Source organism: Mytilus edulis, chromosome 8 (assembly GCF_963676685.1).
Source record: "Mytilus edulis chromosome 8, xbMytEdul2.2, whole genome shotgun sequence".
Lineage (NCBI taxonomy): Eukaryota > Metazoa > Mollusca > Bivalvia > Mytilida > Mytilidae > Mytilus > Mytilus edulis.
In genome coordinates, this window is record NC_092351.1 from 90126541 (window position 1) to 90146306 (window position 19766).

General features: G+C 32.7%; 1 protein-coding gene across 2 annotated transcripts in view; it reads right to left on the reverse strand.

The window, feature by feature from the left end:
- Positions 1-19766, reverse strand: part of LOC139486609 (calnexin-like) — a 41203-nt gene that overhangs the window by 17663 nt on the left and 3774 nt on the right. For both annotated transcript variants that reach the window (XM_071271530.1, XM_071271531.1), the window contains exons 2-14: positions 14011-14152; positions 12827-12906; positions 12148-12206; positions 11662-11726; positions 6413-6489; positions 6114-6195; positions 5705-5773; positions 4826-4873; positions 4345-4420; positions 3837-3915; positions 3441-3515; positions 2516-2551; positions 657-770 (exon numbers count right to left, since the gene is read on the reverse strand). In XM_071271530.1, the coding sequence (XP_071127631.1) occupies positions 657-770; positions 2516-2551; positions 3441-3515; positions 3837-3915; positions 4345-4420; positions 4826-4873; positions 5705-5773; positions 6114-6195; positions 6413-6489; positions 11662-11726; positions 12148-12206; positions 12827-12906; positions 14011-14151 (1001 nt within the window). In that variant the 5' untranslated portion in view covers position 14152. The remainder of the gene's footprint in view (positions 1-656; positions 771-2515; positions 2552-3440; positions 3516-3836; positions 3916-4344; positions 4421-4825; positions 4874-5704; positions 5774-6113; positions 6196-6412; positions 6490-11661; positions 11727-12147; positions 12207-12826; positions 12907-14010; positions 14153-19766) is intronic.

Consider the following 19766-nt stretch of genomic DNA (forward strand, 5'->3'; position numbering starts at 1 on the left):
GACGGGCGATGTTTGATTTTTTTTCATTAAATGATTGGGTACTCCTCCCTGAACTAAATGATGTATCATATTGGTGTAATATCACTAAGAAAAAAATCCAGGTTTCATGCAAACCTTACCTTAATATTATAAACAAGAATGTGTCCCCAGTACACGAATGCCCCACTCGCACTATCATTTTCTATGTTCAGTGGACCGTGAAATTGGGGTAAACCCTCTAATTTGGCATTAAAATTAAAAAGATCATATCATAGGGAACATGTATACTAAGTTTGAAGTCGATTGGACTTCAACTTCATCAAAAACTACCTTGACCAAAAACTTTAACCTGAAGCGGGACCGACGGACGGACGGACGAACAACGGACGGACGAATGGACGAACGGACGGACGAATGGACGAACGGACGCACAGACCATGTGCTATTATACTACAAAAACAGAAATGGAAGAGAATAAACTAACATCATCTATAGAAACAAATACTTCAGGACAACAAATGGCCTTTACTGAGTTTTGGTCATATTGTGTATAGTTAATGATACTGAATCTTCTTTATATAATCTAGTTTGTGGTGCTTTTCAAAGGTAAAGGTGGTAAAAAAACAATACAGGGAGATAACTGTATAAATCAGCAGAACCTTTTTATAAATACTAACCAATCCTCAGGTTTTTCAGCATCAGGATCAGGTATAAGTTCTGGTTCATCCTCTAACCATCCATCAGGCATTGTAGCTGCCTCATCAATAATGTATTCTGGTTCACTCTCATCCCTGTACAAATTACAACCAAGTATATAGTTTTTTCCTTTGAATTGTTTTGCATTTGTCATGTCAGGGCCTTTTTAGCTAACTATACTGTATGGGTTTTGCTCATTGTTGAAGGCTGTACAGTGACCTGTAGTTGTTAATTTCTTTGTCATACATTCTCTTGTGGAGGATGCTCTCATTGGCAATCATACCACATCTTTTTTTTTATATTTTAAAGTTTGGTTTTTATTCAGTTGTGTTTTCATATATACAACATCTGATAAACAAATTTAATAATACTTTTAGATATTTGGATGATATTTTGGCTCTCAATAATGACGACTTCAGTATGTATATTAATGAAATTTATCCTGTTGAACTTACTTTAAATAAAGCTAATACTAACAATGACCACTGCCCTTTTCTCAATCTTGATATCTATATCACTAATGGAAAGCTGAATACTAAAATTTATGATAAAAGGGATGATTTTTCATTTCCTATCGTTAATTATCCGTTTTTAGATGGTGACGTTCCCTTGTCACCATCTTACGGTGTTTATATATCTCAACTTGTACGATTCGCTCGTGTATGTAACAATGTTTTAGATTTTAACGAGAGAAATTTATGTATTACTGAAAAATTATTACACCAGGGTTTTCGATATCACAAACTAGTCAAAACATTTACTAAATTTTATCATCGGTATAAAGACATTATTCGTAAATATAGCTCAACATGCAGACTTTTAATACGTTCAGGTATTTCACATCCAATTTTTTATGGTAATATTCTTATATAATATTGAGTCATTGATAAGGTCTTTGCATCGGAACTAAACACATTTATTCTAAAAACAGTTGTTGGCATGACACGGGTTATGTTCTTCTCATATATGTTATGATGGTATGATACTAAACCCCTAACGGGAAGGATTGTGCCTGATGTTCATATGATGAAATCATAATCTTTCAGTCCGTTTAGTTGAAGTCTGGAGCTGGCATGTCAGTTAACTGCTAGTAGTCTGTTGTTATTTATGTATTATTGTCATTTTGTTTATTTTCTTTGGTTACATCTTCTGACATCAGACTCGGATTTCTCTTGAACTGAATTTTAATGTGCGTATTGTTATGCGTTTACTTTACTACATTGGTTAGAGGTATAGGGGGAGGGTTGAGATCTCACAAACATGTTTAACCCCGCCGCACTTTTGGCCTGTCCCAAGTCAGGAGCCTCTGGCCTTTGTTAGTCTTGTATTATTTTAATTTTAGTTTCTTGTGTACAATTTGGAAATTAGTATCGCGTTCATTATCACTGGACTAGTATATATTTGTTTAGGGGCCAGCTGAAGGACGCCTCCGGGTGCGGGAATTTCTCGCTACATTGAAGACCTGTTGGTGACCCTCTGCTGTTGTTTTTTATTTGGGCGGGTTGTTGTCTCTTTGACACATTCCCCATTTCCATTCTCAATTTTATGTAACTGTCATCTACATTTTTTGTTGTTGGATTGCTACCTCAATGTTGTTTACCACAAATTCACTTTGATATAGGATTTTTCAAACAACCGTTTATATTTCATGCATAACTGTTAATTTCATAAGGTTCTTTATTCATTAGGTTGTATGTCAGAAAATTCATGATTTGTTTTGTAATCATGTCAATCTGCTTGCTATATGAATGAACATTAAAATCAATATTGAAGGGTGACAATTTTTCTACTTTTCACATGTGAGAATTTCCTCACTTTTATAGAAAAAAAAATGACTCACCAATCTTCTGGTTTAACTGCATCTGGATCAGGAATCCTATCAAGTAAAGATTCAACAGTCATTAAACATTGACATGACATTAAACATTGACATATATTCAGGAAATACCAAACACCAGTTTACTCTTATGTCAAAAATTGTGTCACAGTGATCATATTTTGAGTCTATTACATTTAGAACCATAACAAGAATGTGTCCAAAGTACACGGATGCCCCACTCCTACTATCATTTTCCATGTTCAATGGACCGTGAAATTGGATAAAAAATATAATTAGGCATTAAAATTAGAAAGATAATATCATAGGGAACATTTGTACTAAGTTTCAAGTTGATTGGACTTCAACTTCATCAAAAACTACCTTGACCAAAAACTTTAACCTGAAACATGCACTTTCATTTTCTATGTTCAGTGGACCGTGAAATTGGGGTCAAAAGTTTAATTTGGCTTTAAAATTAGAAAGATCATATCATAAGGAACATGTGTACTAAGTTTCAAGTTGATTGGACTTCAACTTCATCAAAAACTACCTTGACCAAAAACTTTAACCTGAATCGGGACAGACGGATGAACGAACGAACAGACGAACGAACGAACGAACAGACGGACGGACGAACGAACGTACGCACAGACCAGAAAACATAATGCCCCTCTACTATCGTAGGTGGGGCATAAAAATTAGGCAGATAACAGGAACTTCAAGTCATTTAATATCAGAGTCAAACACCTTGTCATTATTAAAGGTTCCTATTCACAACCTCAATGTTGACAGGCTAGTGCTCATCTTATTAATTTAAACTACTTCGACTACTTTGAGGCCCAAAAATATATGCTTTAAAGCATGGCATTACAACAGAAAGAAGGTAAATGTTGTGAGAAACAAATTCCTGTAACAGGATGCCCTACAAGTTAGACTTGGAACTTACTTTTCTCTCTCGTCCCAGTCATCAGATTTCTTATCATTAGGATCATCTATTTCCTTGGGTGGATTCACAGGGGGACTGAAATATAATAAATCATTATTAGCAAGGAAAAATAGAAGGTTCAGCAAATCCCCACTTTAAATAGACCCTTTAGTCTTATCTTTAGGAATGATGTATCTAGTACCTTCACAAGTTTATTTTAGAATTTTGTAAGAATAAGAAGTGAAATGAAAAATTTATAAATAAAGTATCCCCTTCCCCCCATAAACTTTAAAACCTTGAACAGCCGTTAAACATTCAAACCAGAATACAGAGGCAATAATTTCTGAGCCGAAAATTACATGTAACTATTTGACAACAGAAAACGAGTTATATATTCTACGATGTCTGTAATAATACCTCATATCTTCTAATAAGCTTCCTTCATTAACTAAGGTATTATCCACAAATATCTCAAAACTGTTGTCAGGATTAACAACTGAAAGTAAACATAATTGACATGTATGTGAAAAACGTGGTTAAATCTGTTTATTATTTTTGGTTATAAATAAGAATAAAAAGGATTATATATTTTTTTTGTTATTTGTATTAATATAAAACTTAATTTACAGGTTTTTTTCTGGCATGTGCTCTTGTACTCATCAACATCAGTAAGGCACTTACAAAATTAATTTAACCCTACCCTGTCCAAAATAAACAAAAGACCAATCTTTGAAGGCTGACAAATGAACAAAAGACCAATCTTTGAAGGCTGACAAATGAACAAAAGACCAATCTTTGAAGGCTGAAAAATATTTCATTATGCAAGTGATTGTTTGAAGAGTGCAAAAATAGTGAAATTTAAAGTTTTTACAAAATTTAAACTAGCATCTGCATAAAGAGAGAGATCTCCATATAGTATACTGACCTAGTTTGTATAAATGTGTCTTCTTGTCTGTAAAATAGCTATCAAGGTTGGCTGTAGGCTTCTTAGCATGTTTCTCCTAAAACCAAGGATGAAAAGGATATGTTTAAATTAAAAGACAATAACAAGTTTTATAGTTCTCCTTTAAATACCAATTTCAGGACATAAAATTCAAAGTGTTGTCAGTTTAAAACATCAGAGATATTCAGTAGTGTTTCTCTTACATTTTTTAGAAGATATGTAGGCAAACTTATTCCTTGTTTGTCAATTATCTGCAAAAAGATGTTTTCTCTCTATATGACATCATCAGATATTGTGGCCTTTTTTTAATGATGTTAAAATAGGAAATTCAGAGGAGAGCATAAATATTTGAAATAATAATTGAAGAACTGATATCAAATAAACCACACAGTGATTTATAAAATAATCAACTGGTCAAGAAAGTATATTTCAGCTAAGAATAAAGAAATTATAATAAACTTACCTCAAATTCTCCTGTTTTAGGATTTTTGTGTCTGAATATAAAATGTAACTGGAAAAAAATAAAAATAAAATGGAGAATGTTGTCAACTGAACAAAATATATAAGCAACTTAGAATGCTATATCTAATGAATATTACAAGTATATGACATTATTATTTTTTTACACCCTAATTTATACAGTGATGTTATTTATAGAGTTCAGAATTAAGACATTATCCATATAAACTTATTTGTTTGTTAGAGGGTGTATAGATTGATATTTTTTCTGAGAAATACATAATTTTTTCTAGTCGAAATTGTTTTTTTGTTATATTTTTTTTAACAAGAAAGATCACTCTAAGATCAGTGTACTTTTTGTGTCTTTTGCCTTTAGTAATTTCATGTCTTTTCGTGCCAAGTGTTGATCTGATGAGTAAAGACCTTTCCTATTTATTTTTTATCATGTTTAATCTGGTCATATAATCTTTATATGCCTGCCCCCACCCAATCCAGGATTCTTGGGTATCTCTCTGCCATAGTTATTTTTCATTCATTGTTGTAGTATGAATCCATTTACTGGCTTTTTTCTAATAATTGTTTAACATCTTACAATCCTGGTTCTTTTATAGCTTATTATTCGGTATGGATTTTGCATTGTAAATCGTAATGGATAGTTGTCCAATTGACAATCATAGCACATCTGGTTATCTTTATAGAGCACATTTCAACTATTCAGTACACCTAACAATATATCAAAACATGACAGAAAGATTTAAACCCAATCAATTTCTTTCATCCTAGAAAAGGTTTAGTCAATAAGTGTAGCAAAAATTGTTCCTACTTTACAATATTAACAGGAGTTATCTCTCTTTGTATATGTCACTTTTAAAAAACAACTTACCTTGTGGTCCATACCACATTTATCTGGACCAAACATTATAGTGTAAGGTGTCTTATCTTGGAATTGTTTCTACAATAAATAAAAATAATGATAAATAACAATAATATTTATTCAAGTAAAGGCAATACATACATATATATACATAATAAGTTGCAGAAACTTAGCTAAATACAATCTAACAACTTACAACAACCCATTTTCATTTTAAAATAAGTAATAGAATTTCAGTAACAATAGCTTCTGCTCCCTGTTTTTGATTAAGATTTTTCTGAAAGCTGTAGAATTTTATTCTTTTTACATTGAAAAGTTAGTCCTGAACTTTGTGTATATAAAAGAACAATGTGAAGATATCATTTCTATAAGAATCTAAGACTACTGATTAAGTATATATACTTCCTTGTTGACTCACCAACTCCAGCTGTTTATCCATAGACAGAAGTTTAACATAAGCACCACCACATTCTAATCCATTCTGAAACTTTACTTCATATCTGGCAAAGAAAGAATCCATAAAATTATAAAAATAGAAATTAGAAATCCTTACATGAATTTTTAAAACATCCTTTTAATGAAATAGAAATGCAATTCACACCATATGTTAGAAATGTATGTTATAAATCAGAGTGTCACGCTTGCTGAAGACAAGCAAACCATTATAATGCTTCCTCTGCAACTTAATATTACACCTGATTTAATAACTATACTTACTGGACTACAAATGGTTTTCCATCAAATCTGAACGGTTTGTTTAACTTTGATGAGATGGCATGGTGTTTAGCTTTAGACTGAAAAAAAAATTATACAAATCATTACAAACAAGTGAAACTGTAAACTTCTGCTCACTGATGATACCCCCGTCCAAATGTGTTCGGTAAACAGGAAGCTGTCGAGTGATGAATCTGAAAACGCATCACACGGTATAGCTGACTTATATCAAGTCTGAAACCAAATATCAGAAATCCTGGTAGTGCAGTTCCTGAGAAAAATGTGACGACATGACACAGGAATTAACAACTAAAGGTTGCGTCTGGTGCAAATATACAATTAAAATCCTGGTATATATGTTAGTTGATTGACATCGCTTTGTTTATTACTAACATCAAAATTTAAGACTATACCATACAGCCTGAAAAATTTTCAACTTGGCTATCAGGTGTAAAAATGATACAAGTGTTCGGTAAACAGGAAGTTGTCGAGTGATTGATGAATCTGAAAACGCATCACACAGTATAGCTGACTTATATCAAGCCTGAAACCAAATTTCAGAAATCCTGGTAGTGTAGTTCCTGAGAAAAATGTGACGAAAAATATTCATGGGACGGACGGACTGACAGACTGACGGAAGGACAGACAGAGGTAAAACAGTATACCCCCCTTTTTTTCAAAGCGGGGGTATAATTATAAAATGTTTCTAATTAGGTGAATTTCATTCCTTCAAGTATTGTTGAATTAGACAATAAACAATCTTTGTTCTGTTGTCAGCATCACAGTGGAGGGAAAGTGTCTGTCCTCTCATCAAAAAATAATTAAATCCAACTCCAGATGATTCCACTTTCAAGAATTCCAGTGAATAAAACAGATCAATCCTGAATTTTTAAAATAAAAGGCCCTTCTGCCCCTCTATTACTTCAATCTTAATTTACAAGAGCAAATAATATTTACTAAAAAAAAAACCACAGAATTGAAAACTCTGTTTACAAAAGTAAATATTTTTTTAGTTATTTCGTAACACGATACCGAATGGCATATCTCCCGATTTCCAAAATTTTTGGCATACGTGTACTTTGAATCGAGTTACATCGGAATATGTGATAAAAAATGGGGGTCACCATTTTTGTTTTTGGGTAATTTCCATAGGAAAACGTCAATTTTGGTGACAAATTTACTTAGGTATATAGGGGAAATGCCTTTTTTGCGGCTTACCTTTTTAGATTTTCGAATGGATGGCTATTTTCTTATATACGGAGAAAAACAAAAAACTAACATAATATCCAGGATTGCATAGTGAATCCATACACGTATAGAAACTCATATGTCACCATCCTTGTTTTTGAAATAAATGGCTTCAAAGTTGATCGATAGGCCTAGAATTTGACCAAAAACGTGTGACGTTATGGTGTACGGAATATAACGTTATTCCTTCTCAGAGAAATTGAGAAAAAATATGTGTCGGGATCTGAATGAGTATATTTTATTTTCATTTCCCCTGTCGACTGTCGTAAAGTTCCTAGTAATGCAATATAAAATTCTACTGAATCAGATATAATTTTGTTTCGTCCTGCACATGGAATTTCACTTATATGAATTAATATCAATATCGTCCGATTTTCACATCAAACGAGCATATCATGACTTGAAACTTGCGTGAACAGGTTCCATGTGAATCTTATGATAATAGTTCATGCATAAATCACCGGAATTTTGTACACGTTAAATTCACGTAAATATTTGAAATAAAATTATTTAAATAATATCTTTGTTCTAAAAGTTGATTAAAACCATAAAAAATACCTTCAGATTTTTGTTAAGTTTACGTGAAAATTAAATGAAACATTTCACGTGAGATTCATCCGAATTACTGATTTTTAACTCCATCATATTAGACAATGGTGGTATCATCACTGCATCCCGTGATGCAGAAATATAGTATTTTAAAAAAATTGATTCATTTAACAGTTTTTTAATTGCTCGGTTTGATCGTTGTTTAACGTTCAGTGGCAAATAGTTCATGCATGTTCGGGACGATACAATACAATTTTGAAAACAGTTGTTTATAAAAGACACATTTGATGCACCAGTGAAAATTATGCGGAAAAATAATGATCATGATAAAATACACATTCCAAAAAAATAAAATAACAAAACTCCAAGAAAAAATCAAAACGAAAAAATCCCTTATCAAATAACGAAATAAAAAGCTGAAAAACATCAAAAGAATGATAAACAGCTGTCATATTCTTGACATGGTACATACAATACATGTAGTATAGTGTACTCTTCGTTGTGTAAATGTGTTACTTGTTTGCTACAGCAAGTCGGACAAACCTTGCAAACTGTTAACCCGAATAACTCAGTCGTTATATTCCGCTTACTACATTAAGTAAGTAGGAGAGATCGATTACGGGGAGGGACTGAATTATTCGTCTTAGTAAACTGTATGCAAAATTTCACAAATTTCAACATTCTGTCATTTGTGAAAAATTATTTACATAACAAATCTTGAGATCATATATGCATTCTTTATATAAGTAAACCAACTGCGAAATTTAAAAGTTCCAGCTTGAAATTCAACCTGTATAAGATGTAAGCCGGAGTCTGTACTCTGTGTGCCTTTGTATTTTTATCAAAATGCCTAATCCAGCAGCCTGTCATGAAACAAAAAAGAAACTCCAGACGATATGCGCACCTATAATATGAGTAGTAACATCAGGTACATGGTTATAAAGCTGAAGCAAAACTACTGTAGTCTGTAGAATTAATTCTATATATACTAAGTGCGGGATTAACGGTCGAACGGACAAATGTAAAACAATATGATGATACGTGCTCTATAAGTAATTTGGTGACAATGCATATTTTTGAATATGCAGTTCATATAATGGAATGGTAATTTGGAGATCTGAAATGTAGTAGCAATGTAAGAAGGATAGCATTTCCGTCATTTCGTCTTTGGTGGAAACTTGACTAATTGAAAATTTTACCACATCTCCTTATATTTCATAATGGTTTGAATTTTCTAGAGAAGAGCAAAAGTTTTAAGACTTAAACTAATATTTTCCAAAAGACTGAAATGTTACTGTGACAATTTTACTACACATACTCAAAATTTTCCAACGTTTACTAAAACTACAAATAAGAAGTGTAAAGATACTATTCCAATTAGCATTAGTCACCATTTTCTTGATGTCTTCAAGGTGTTGATGTCAGTTAATTAATACCCAGCTGTTGCTTTTTTATAAATTGCATATCACATATCTCTATTTATCATTCTATCAGCCAACTTTTGTACAAATAACATGTACATGTACACAATTTTTTTTTATTTGTACTTGTACTTTTACAAATAAAATCTCATGTTACCCCACTTCCAAAATGAGCAAGCAGTAACGTAGATATTTAGTTTTGCGTAACTGTTCAATTTTGGTCTTCCTCGCGGTCTGCGTTTAAACTTTGTTGAATTTTTGAAAAAATTAGAGGCAATGATTTAACATTTAACAACTAAAGTTCCAAGTGACGGGGGTAAATTGTAGGATTGATTGCTTTGATTATTGGTTGGTTAACGTCCAGTGGAAAATAGTTCATGCATGTTCAGGACGAGAACAAGTTAACAATAAATACAATAGGTAGTTTTACAATAGAGGCAGGGCATCCGCGATGATGGTCGGGAAAATTCAAACTGACGCTATACATGTACATATATACTTGTATACTTGTTCTAAAAACTAATTTTAAGAAAGAAACTTTCCGGGCCTTTTCCGACGCCTATTATGCGAGCAATATCATCGGGCCCTCAGAGCGCTAAAAGGTAACTTTGTTAATTTTCTTTCAGTTGTTTTGTCTCCCAACTTGTACATGTACATTATTTCCAACTCAAAACTAAAAAAACACCGAATACCCATGCAAGCGTAAATTAACACGAATATAAAATCTAAATAATTTCAAGATCTAGCTTTTTTACAGTCTCTTGCCGTTTGAAAAATAAAAAGTCAGCCGTTTGCATGTAAATTTCGAGAAAAAAATTATAACGGAATCAGGGAACATGGAACCGGTCTGACTACAGCCAGCCCCAACTATCAAATTGCGTTTGTAGACGCAAGTGGATACTCGGGGCTGGCTTTATTCAGACTGTAACGGAACCTGAATTTTGTTATTTTATTTCTGCCGAATCAAGTGCCCATGTATTTCTCAGCCTTCGCTAACTTTCTAATGCTTCATTCCGATGTTGCTGTCCGTCCTGAGTAGACGTGGTTTATACGATTACAAAGCTGGCACTGTATTTTAAAATATTTCCAAAACTATATCAAATTTACTCTGTACAGACCAATGAATTTCAGAGACTGTTTACACATGGAACACAGGAAAAGTTATTCGGCTAAATAACCACTTTTTTACATTCCATACAAACAAACTATTTTCTGTATGATTTTCAAAGTCTGCTTGTATTGTGCTTTCCCCTAATTATATCCGTATTCTCATCCAAATAAATTTCAATTTTGTCCGAGCGGTGTTAATTTTTGATGACCATTTTAAAACGAATTAATAGTTGTAAAATTCACCGTTTTTTTCACACATCATCCTAAGCTTCTATAAATTAGATTTCTACTTTCAAAACAAAATTTCATGGGGATACGGCGTGAATCATGAATAAGTACTTATTGCAAAAATAAACCAAGGTTTACTTTTATAAATTGTTATTTGGATGGAGAGTTGTCTCATTGGCACTCACACCATATCTTCCTATATATATACCAAGAATAAAAATAAAGTGATAAAACTGTGCCTGTTATGCATAAGAACATATGTAGATAAAGCGTGCAGATGCTTAAATATCAAAGAAACAATATTTAAAAAGTACAGTAATACTTTTTAAAGATTAACAATGAGCAGAATGATTGCCGGAAAACGATAAAACAATCTATGTCAAATAACCGCTACGTATTGCATCAAAACTCTCGGCACTCTGCATCTAGGGAAAGTTACCGTTAAAAATGCTACACAAAACCCGCTGCATTGGCTTATATGTGTGAACGTTATTCGATAACGTCAGGAACGATAACTCGTGGCGTAACGTCATTCGGTATCGTATTACCTTAAATGTATCTGTGGTCTCTGACTCTCTTATTAATCACCTCACATTGAAAGACAATACCAAATTAATGAAGGTAAAATGTAGTTGGTAACCTCTACATTATCTATAAGTATATTGAAAGAGTCACAGGATACTAAATACTACAAACCTTTAACACTAAGCCATGATCACCTTTCAGAGCACTGTCTTTCGGTTCTTCCACGGACCATTTTCCTAAAAGTAGACAAAGTCAAGTAATTAAAATATGTAGATGCAGTATGACGTTTAACAAGTTTTTCTTTTGCTAATTAAACCATGTAAATTGTATACACTTGAATTGATTGACAGCTGTGTAATGGTCAACAGCTAATTCAGTATGATTACATGTTAATGTCCTATCAATATATACTACTTTGTATTTCTGATGGACCAACCCACAAGAGTAACAATAGGTTATCCAAATATTTCAGCATGGAATGCAGCAAAGGATTTTTTCACTAAAAAAAGACTATTAAATAGTTTTGGTGACAAAGAAGCAAAAATGGAATCAAAATTCTATATAAATGTTTTATTATAAATCGTCATCCTAATTTGGCTATCACCACACCACTCACCATCATATGATGATTTGACAATTAGTTTTATCACCACTCACCATCATATTTGGCAATAGTTTCTTCAGCACCATCTTTCTTAGTCTGTGACTTGGTCCATCTGTGGAATGGAAAAATTAAACTTTTATTCAGTTGTAATTTCAACAACAAAAACACTATGTGAATATAACTTTTATTTTAGTATTTGAGGTTTGTATGCCACTTTCTCGGATTTAAAACATTGTCAATTTGATTAATCTCCTTTATTTTGATATCAGGTTTTTTTTCACAACAGAATAGTAAAATTGAGAATGGAAATGGGGAATGTGTCAAATGGACAACCCCACCATAGAAAAACAACAGCAGAAGGTCACCAACAGGTACTGCTGATTATTCTCAAATTTTATAATTTGAACATAATATATATCTGTTTTTTTTGTTTTTTGTTCTGTCATAATAAATTATTGCAGGTATTGTGTCTTCTTGGACTTTTCATAAATATAATAGTTTACTATATTACATGTACATCATGATAAACTTCCAACATAGGAACTTTACTCTGTATGAACATCATTTTGGTTGATAAAGGATAATGGGCAAGTTTAGGACATCTTTTTCCTTATTCCCAGTTGTATGTGTGCATGTACATGTAATTCATGATGAATATTAACAAATAATAAAATGTATTCTTTCTTGATCATTTCATAGATCTATAAATATAGAAATTCATTTTCAACAAACCTTTTTTCAAAATCTGCTGGTTTATCAAATGTTTCCGTAAAGAATGTATTTCCTTTCACTACTGGAGGAACATAATTAACCTTCAAATAACAAAACATACTAATTACTATGGCATTCTAGATTCTAATGATGACACATAAATAGTATTGTAGACTTCACAAAAAAGTCATCAGGTTTAAATAAACAAAATGAAACAAATAGAACTGTGAGCTATTGCTAGAGAATTATAATACAAAAGGACAAATAAAATGAGTTGTTGCTAAGGGCTATTCCAGAAAAAATATATGGTGGGGTTGGAAGGCAGTTTGTCACAGCACCCACAACCCAGACAATTGTAATTGAGAATCCTAGTGCATTATATACATGTGACAAGTTGCTCTGATACCCATCACCCATGTATTATTAATATAACGTGCCTTCCAACCCTCCCATACATTTTTTTCTGGAATAGCCCTAACTCAATTTAAAATTAATTTTTAGTGCATACCCTAAAGATTTATTGGGTCATTTCTAAAAAGATTAAAGTCAATCTTTTTCCACAGTTTTAAAATTTGTTCAAAATTTGCTTACATGTTCATACCAACCTATCTTTTTTTTTTAACATGTTCATTGATGTTAGAGTAATAAGAGAAAACAAAGGTAAGATTTTTTTGTCTGCCCTAAAAACATTATGATATCATCATGATCATAAGACATTATGGTATCATCATGATCATAAGACATTATGGTATCATCATGATCATAAGACATTATGGTATCATCATGATCATAAGACATTATGGTATCATCATGATCATAAGACATTATGGTATCATCATGATCATAAGACATTATGGTATCATCATGATCATAAGACATTATGGTATCATCATGATCATAAGACATTATGGTATCATCATGATCATAAGACATTATGGTATCATCATGATCATAAGACATTATGGTATCATCATGATCATAAGACATTATGGTATCATCATGATCATAAGACATTATGATATCATCATGATCATAAGACATTATGGTATCATCATGATCATAAGACATTATGGTATCATCATGATCATAAGACATTATGGTATCATCATGATCATAAGACATTATGGTATCATCATGATCATAAGACATTATGGTATCATCATGATCATAAGAAATTATGCTAGAAAACAAACTTATTATTTTACTTTTTCAACAACAGCAGGAGGTTCCTCTTCTACTTCAACAGTTGTATCATCATCATCCTCTTCCTCTTCTGTATCACAGATGCTGACATGGAGAAGTCCAATGGATAAAAATAACAGGAAGATATTCTTAAGCTTCATCATTCTGCCAAAAAGAAACATATTTATATGAATACTAATAATTTTTTGTATAGATTAGGTTTTCCCTGTTTGAATGGTTTTACACTAGTTATTTTTGGTTCTCTTTAGAGCTTTCTGTTCGATGTGAGCTAAGGCTCCATGTTGACTATTTACTTTTACAAATTGTGACTTGGATGGAGATTTGTCTCAATGGCACTCATACCACATCTTCTTATATCTATTGGAATGCACTTTTATAGCTGACTATGTGGTATGGCCTTTGCTCATGGTTGAAGGCCATATGGTGACCTATTTCTGTGTCATTTTGGTTTCTTGTGGAGAGTTATCTCATTGGCAATTATACCACATCTTTTTTTATATGGTTTGACTTTCACCTTATATATTTTCCATGTTTCGTGTGGATTCTCATAATTAAGATAACCGTAGGGTCTTCTTGACCAGTAATAATGACTACATGATCTCCAAAAACGATTGAATAATATAGTATTAAGGAAAAAAGATGTTATTATATCTACTACTTTTTTCCTTAATACTTTGGACTTTATTTCTCATGCTTCATTTTTCCTGATTTTTATTTTCTGAGCAAAGTTTTTGTGATTTCAATTTCATAATTTTGTATGTTTAGACCCCCTTTACCACCCTCAATAATGTAGGGAAACAGGTACTGGGGCCACAATTAAAAATATTTCAGTTTGCTTAAACCCGACCCATGATGACTGGGTGTGGGTAGGTAGGTAGGCAAATTCTTTTTTTTTTTTTTTTTTTTTTTTTTTATCAGAATTTGCATGAAAAAATTAAAAGATCTTAAATCAGTTTATCTTTTTGTTTCCGTCAAACGTTTGTAGAGACAACCAAAAGCCATGAATTTAAAACCTCTATAAATAAATTAGTCTACTATATGATTTGTATCCTGAGATGTTTATAACCCTGACAATTGCTAACTGTGTGAAAGGGCTGGTGGATTTATGAAGTGATTTTCAACAGTTCCATCAACACGATGATTGTGTAAAAAAAATATCAGCTGATTATGTAATGATTAAATTTGTTTGCAGTTTTTAAATCCTATTTCTATTAAAATAGATTAAATGTCCTAAAATATTTATATGAATAATTATCTACCATCCTTAGTTTGTGTCTTTTTTATGTTTTGAAAAAAAAAATTATATTTTACATTATCACACAGGTAAACTAATTTGGCTATAAATAGATCAAAGCATGTTCTGTAGAATCTCCAAACTAAAAACGTATTTGTTATAATTATATTTCTTTAAATAATCAAGTTTAAATTTTTGAAAATAATCATTATTGATAAAATATAATATTGCATAAAGTTAACGTTTTCTGAAGACTATTTATTTTTAGGTCATGGTTCTAGAGGCTTCCTCACTTTGTATAAAAATCCAATATCACTGTGCTTAAACGGCTGTGGGTAACTTAAGTTACCCACAGCCCAAGATGGAGCCGCCTTGCGTCGGTTAGATACTTTTCTTCTATAGAATAACAATACCACGAATGCATCAATTAAACAACTGAATTTAAAAGTTGTATTAATCGTTTAGGGAAACCCCTAAACTGGAAAGGTGATTAAATTCTACAAAATAAACGATCACAGCACGATTTTAAAAAACACTTAGGCTGTCCGTAACTTCAAAACAACTTGTCCGTAACTTTTTTCATCATACCAATAGAGATGTCCGTAACTTTCACAAAGAATCGACATACGCGGATGTAATGTTTAAACTGATGATAGAGATTGCATCGAATACATATTCACAAAACGAAGTAGATGTCTAGTATGATATAATACATTGTATCGATGGAAGACAAAATTGGAAAAATATGAAAAAAATCACGATAAATCCGCAAAACTCGGGTCTCATTTTGTATAACGTCGGGGTACCCGAATCGCCTAGTTCGGAGTTTCCGATCATAGCAGATAAACTGTTGAAACATCATTGTTCGTTTTTATTTTTGAACAAGTAGACTACACATACATGTATACACTTACTGATTTTCTGCCAGCAACGACAAGGGTAGCGTGAATCCGGGATTTTGGAGGGGAACCCAAATTGCCCAGTGGATAGACTTTACGAGACTTAAGTGCACAAACTTTTTCCGTCTTTTTGAAAAAGCCAAAAACACTTTTCTTTCATCCCCACAAAAACAAATCCCATCAGCATTGACAGTAAAATAAAAGGGGTGTCAATCTGGACACACTGGGACGTTGCGCACGGTGATATTGCGGCAACCTGGCCAAGATTTACAGTAAATAGGAAAACTTAAAAAAAGGACATTTTGTATAAATGAATAAACCTAGTTTTACAGCTAGCTGCATATTTCATTTGTATGCAAGTTGCATTAAATCTCATTAAACTGAATCAAACTAAAAGACACAATAGGTAAAAGTCAGTGACAATAAAAGGAAAAGAGCAGTCAACAATTCGACATAGTATATAAAAATATAAATAACTACGAAGGACAACAGGGTAATTTAATAGTCTAACAACCCCTGATAACATACAAAGAGAGAAAAAAAACATACTAGGAAACAAATTCAAAAAATCATAACACTATATCTAACTGGTGGGATGTATAAATACCGAGCCGCGTCAAAGAGTATTCATCAAAATACACATAGAAAGAAACAGAGGTGAAGGTAAACCGCAAACATATAATTAAACTCAAAATATTAAAGAGTATGGAAAAGCTTTGGTCTGACAAGCGAAAAACGTCGATAAGACGCACATCAGTAAATAAAAGTTCAAACCATAACCAGGATGGAGTACCACAAACCCCACATAAAACGTCTGTGGTGTAAGTATGATGCGTTAATAAAATCACATTTAGTGGTGAATGAGTAGTATAAACGGCCGCGAAGGTTACAAATATGATGTTAATTGTCTTCTAATTGTTGAAATTATAATTCTTAAAATTTTAAATCAAAAGTTACCCACATCTAAAAATGAAGTTACGGACAGTCGGTTTAGTTTCGATCAAAAAGTTACAGACATCTTATGCATTTTTTAAAGTTGACCTTGCGCTTTAGTGAACTCTATATTAACAAATTTATGGTAATTGTTAGTAATTTCTTTATTCAATATTCCTATAAATATTTACATTCTGCATGAAAAACGTTGCAAAAGGTACATTTTGTATGAATTAAATATCAACAGGTTTAGAGTCCGCCATCTTGGGCTGTGGGTAACTTAAGTTACCCACAGCCGTTTAAGCACAGTGAATATGGCGTCCATAATATGTTTTTACTTTTGCACATGTGAAAAAAATATATTTCTGACAAAAGTCAGATTTCTCTTGTCAAAAGGGATTTATATTCATATTGCAATAAATTATTCAGAAGGAGTTACATTCAGTTAAGATTATATTTCTGATTCTGTGAGCAATTATAGTTTTATCAAATTCTCCCAAACAGCAACCTACTGATCTTGTCTAATGAGACTTGTAAATTTGAACTATTTGAATAAAAGGGCATCTAATTTACATGATAAAGGAAGATTATAATTAAAGACAACAATTATCAAGAAATAATTCCTTTTTATTCAGTAAAAACAAAATCTTCTTGCAAGATTGTATAAAATTCGCAACTTCCGGATCCATTTCCTGTCAGAATAACATTGAAAATATTCGATTGCACATGGTTTTGAACAAATCTACCTGAATATTCTTATTAGATATTCGATAACACTGTTAAGAATTGCACATGAGGTGTTCCTGCTACCTCTCTCCATGTTGTTGTGACGTTAGCTTTTCAGAGTTCAATACAAGTATCATTGCAAGCAGACGTTCTTATTTACTAAGCATTAATTTGTATCCGAAACAACCACTCTACGATATTGGTACCGAGACCAGGATGAATCTGAAGCTACGTTCGATACGAGCAGGACATAGAAGTGCAGTTTCCAGACTGATAAAGAAATTTGAAGACGTTCAACAAGAAGAAGATGGAACCGTGGACACGGAGGATTTGTCAAACATATTGGATAGTTTGAAACGGAAGCAAGAAATATTACGCAAGTTAGATGAGGACATAGTACAGGAACTGGACGACGGAGATATTGAAACAGAGATCGTTGAAGCAGATGAGTATGCATTTAACTTAGAAGGTAAAATTCGTCAAGTCAACAAATTTATCTTAGTCAAAACTACAGCGTTGAATACACACGCAGAAAGTTTTACTCCACGCATAGAAACTACTCAACCCGTTCATACTATACACTCTTCATATACAGAACATCAGAACAATTCAAATTACCGTTTGTCAGATTTTCGCCCATCCTTTAGCTCAACTAGTGAATACAACAAACTACCCAAGTTGAATCTCCCTACTCAAATGCTACTTTCGATGGAGATATACTTCAATGGCAATCATTTTGGGACTCATTTGAGACAGCCGTGCATATGAACCCAACCTTAAGCAACGCCCAAAAATTCAATTATTTGAAATCGTTACTTCACGATGAAGCTCTTAAATCAGTGACAGGTTTTGCGCTCACTAATGCAAACTATGAAAAGGCAATTTCCCTATTACAAGAAAGATATGGTCAGCAACATAAAATTACACAGAGGTATATGCAGGAACTTATTGATATTACGTCGCCTAGGTACACACTTTTCAACCTCCGACAATTTTATGACAACATTGAAATTTACATAAGAGGTTTAGAATCACTAGGACAAACTGATGTTTCATATGGAGCGCTGTTAGTGCCAATAATATTGAACAAACTACCAGGGGAAATTCGAAAAAACCTAGCAAGAGAATTTGGGTCCACAAACATACGCTTGGCAGACTTACGAAAAGGCATATTTAATGAAATAAATATCATGGAAGCCGGTAACTCAACAGACAGTCATGAAAATCCTACCGCTACTGCAGCATTTTTGACAAACACAATACCGCGAAATCGACAATTTAGTCACAACCACCAAAATAAGAATCACCAAAACACTAACTTCAAATCTAAACAGTGCGATTATTGTCACGAATCACACGCCTCGGTAAACTGTACCAAAGTTGTTGAATATCAAGACCGGATATCAATAGTCGAAAGAGACCGCTTATGTTTCAACTGTTTAGGACATCACAATTTGGTTGATTGTAAGTCAATCAAATCATGCAGAAAGTGTGACAAGCGTCATCACACAAGTTTATGTAAAGAGAATACACACAATGATTATCTAGACAGTGTAAACGTAAGTACCATACAACACAACGCGAAGGAACCGGACACATTTTCACATTCACAGGCAAATACAAATGTTTTGCTAAAAACTGCAATTAATCCAGTAAGATCGGGACGACACTGTTCAGATGCCAACATTCTTTTTGATGAAGGAGCACAGAGATCGTTCATCACAAAAGACCTAGTCGCTAAATTACAGTTATCAATAACTGGCACAGAGACTTTTAACTTATCCGGATTTGGGGACAGTGCAGAAAGTACAAGAATTAGACATTTAAAAACTAGTATTATTTATTTGCTCACAGATGAAGGACAAATGCCGATCAGAGTATTGATCGTACCGGAAATCGCCGCACCGCTCAAAACGTACATCCGTAAAGCCGCTAAATTGCCGTATTTATCAGGAATAGAACTCGC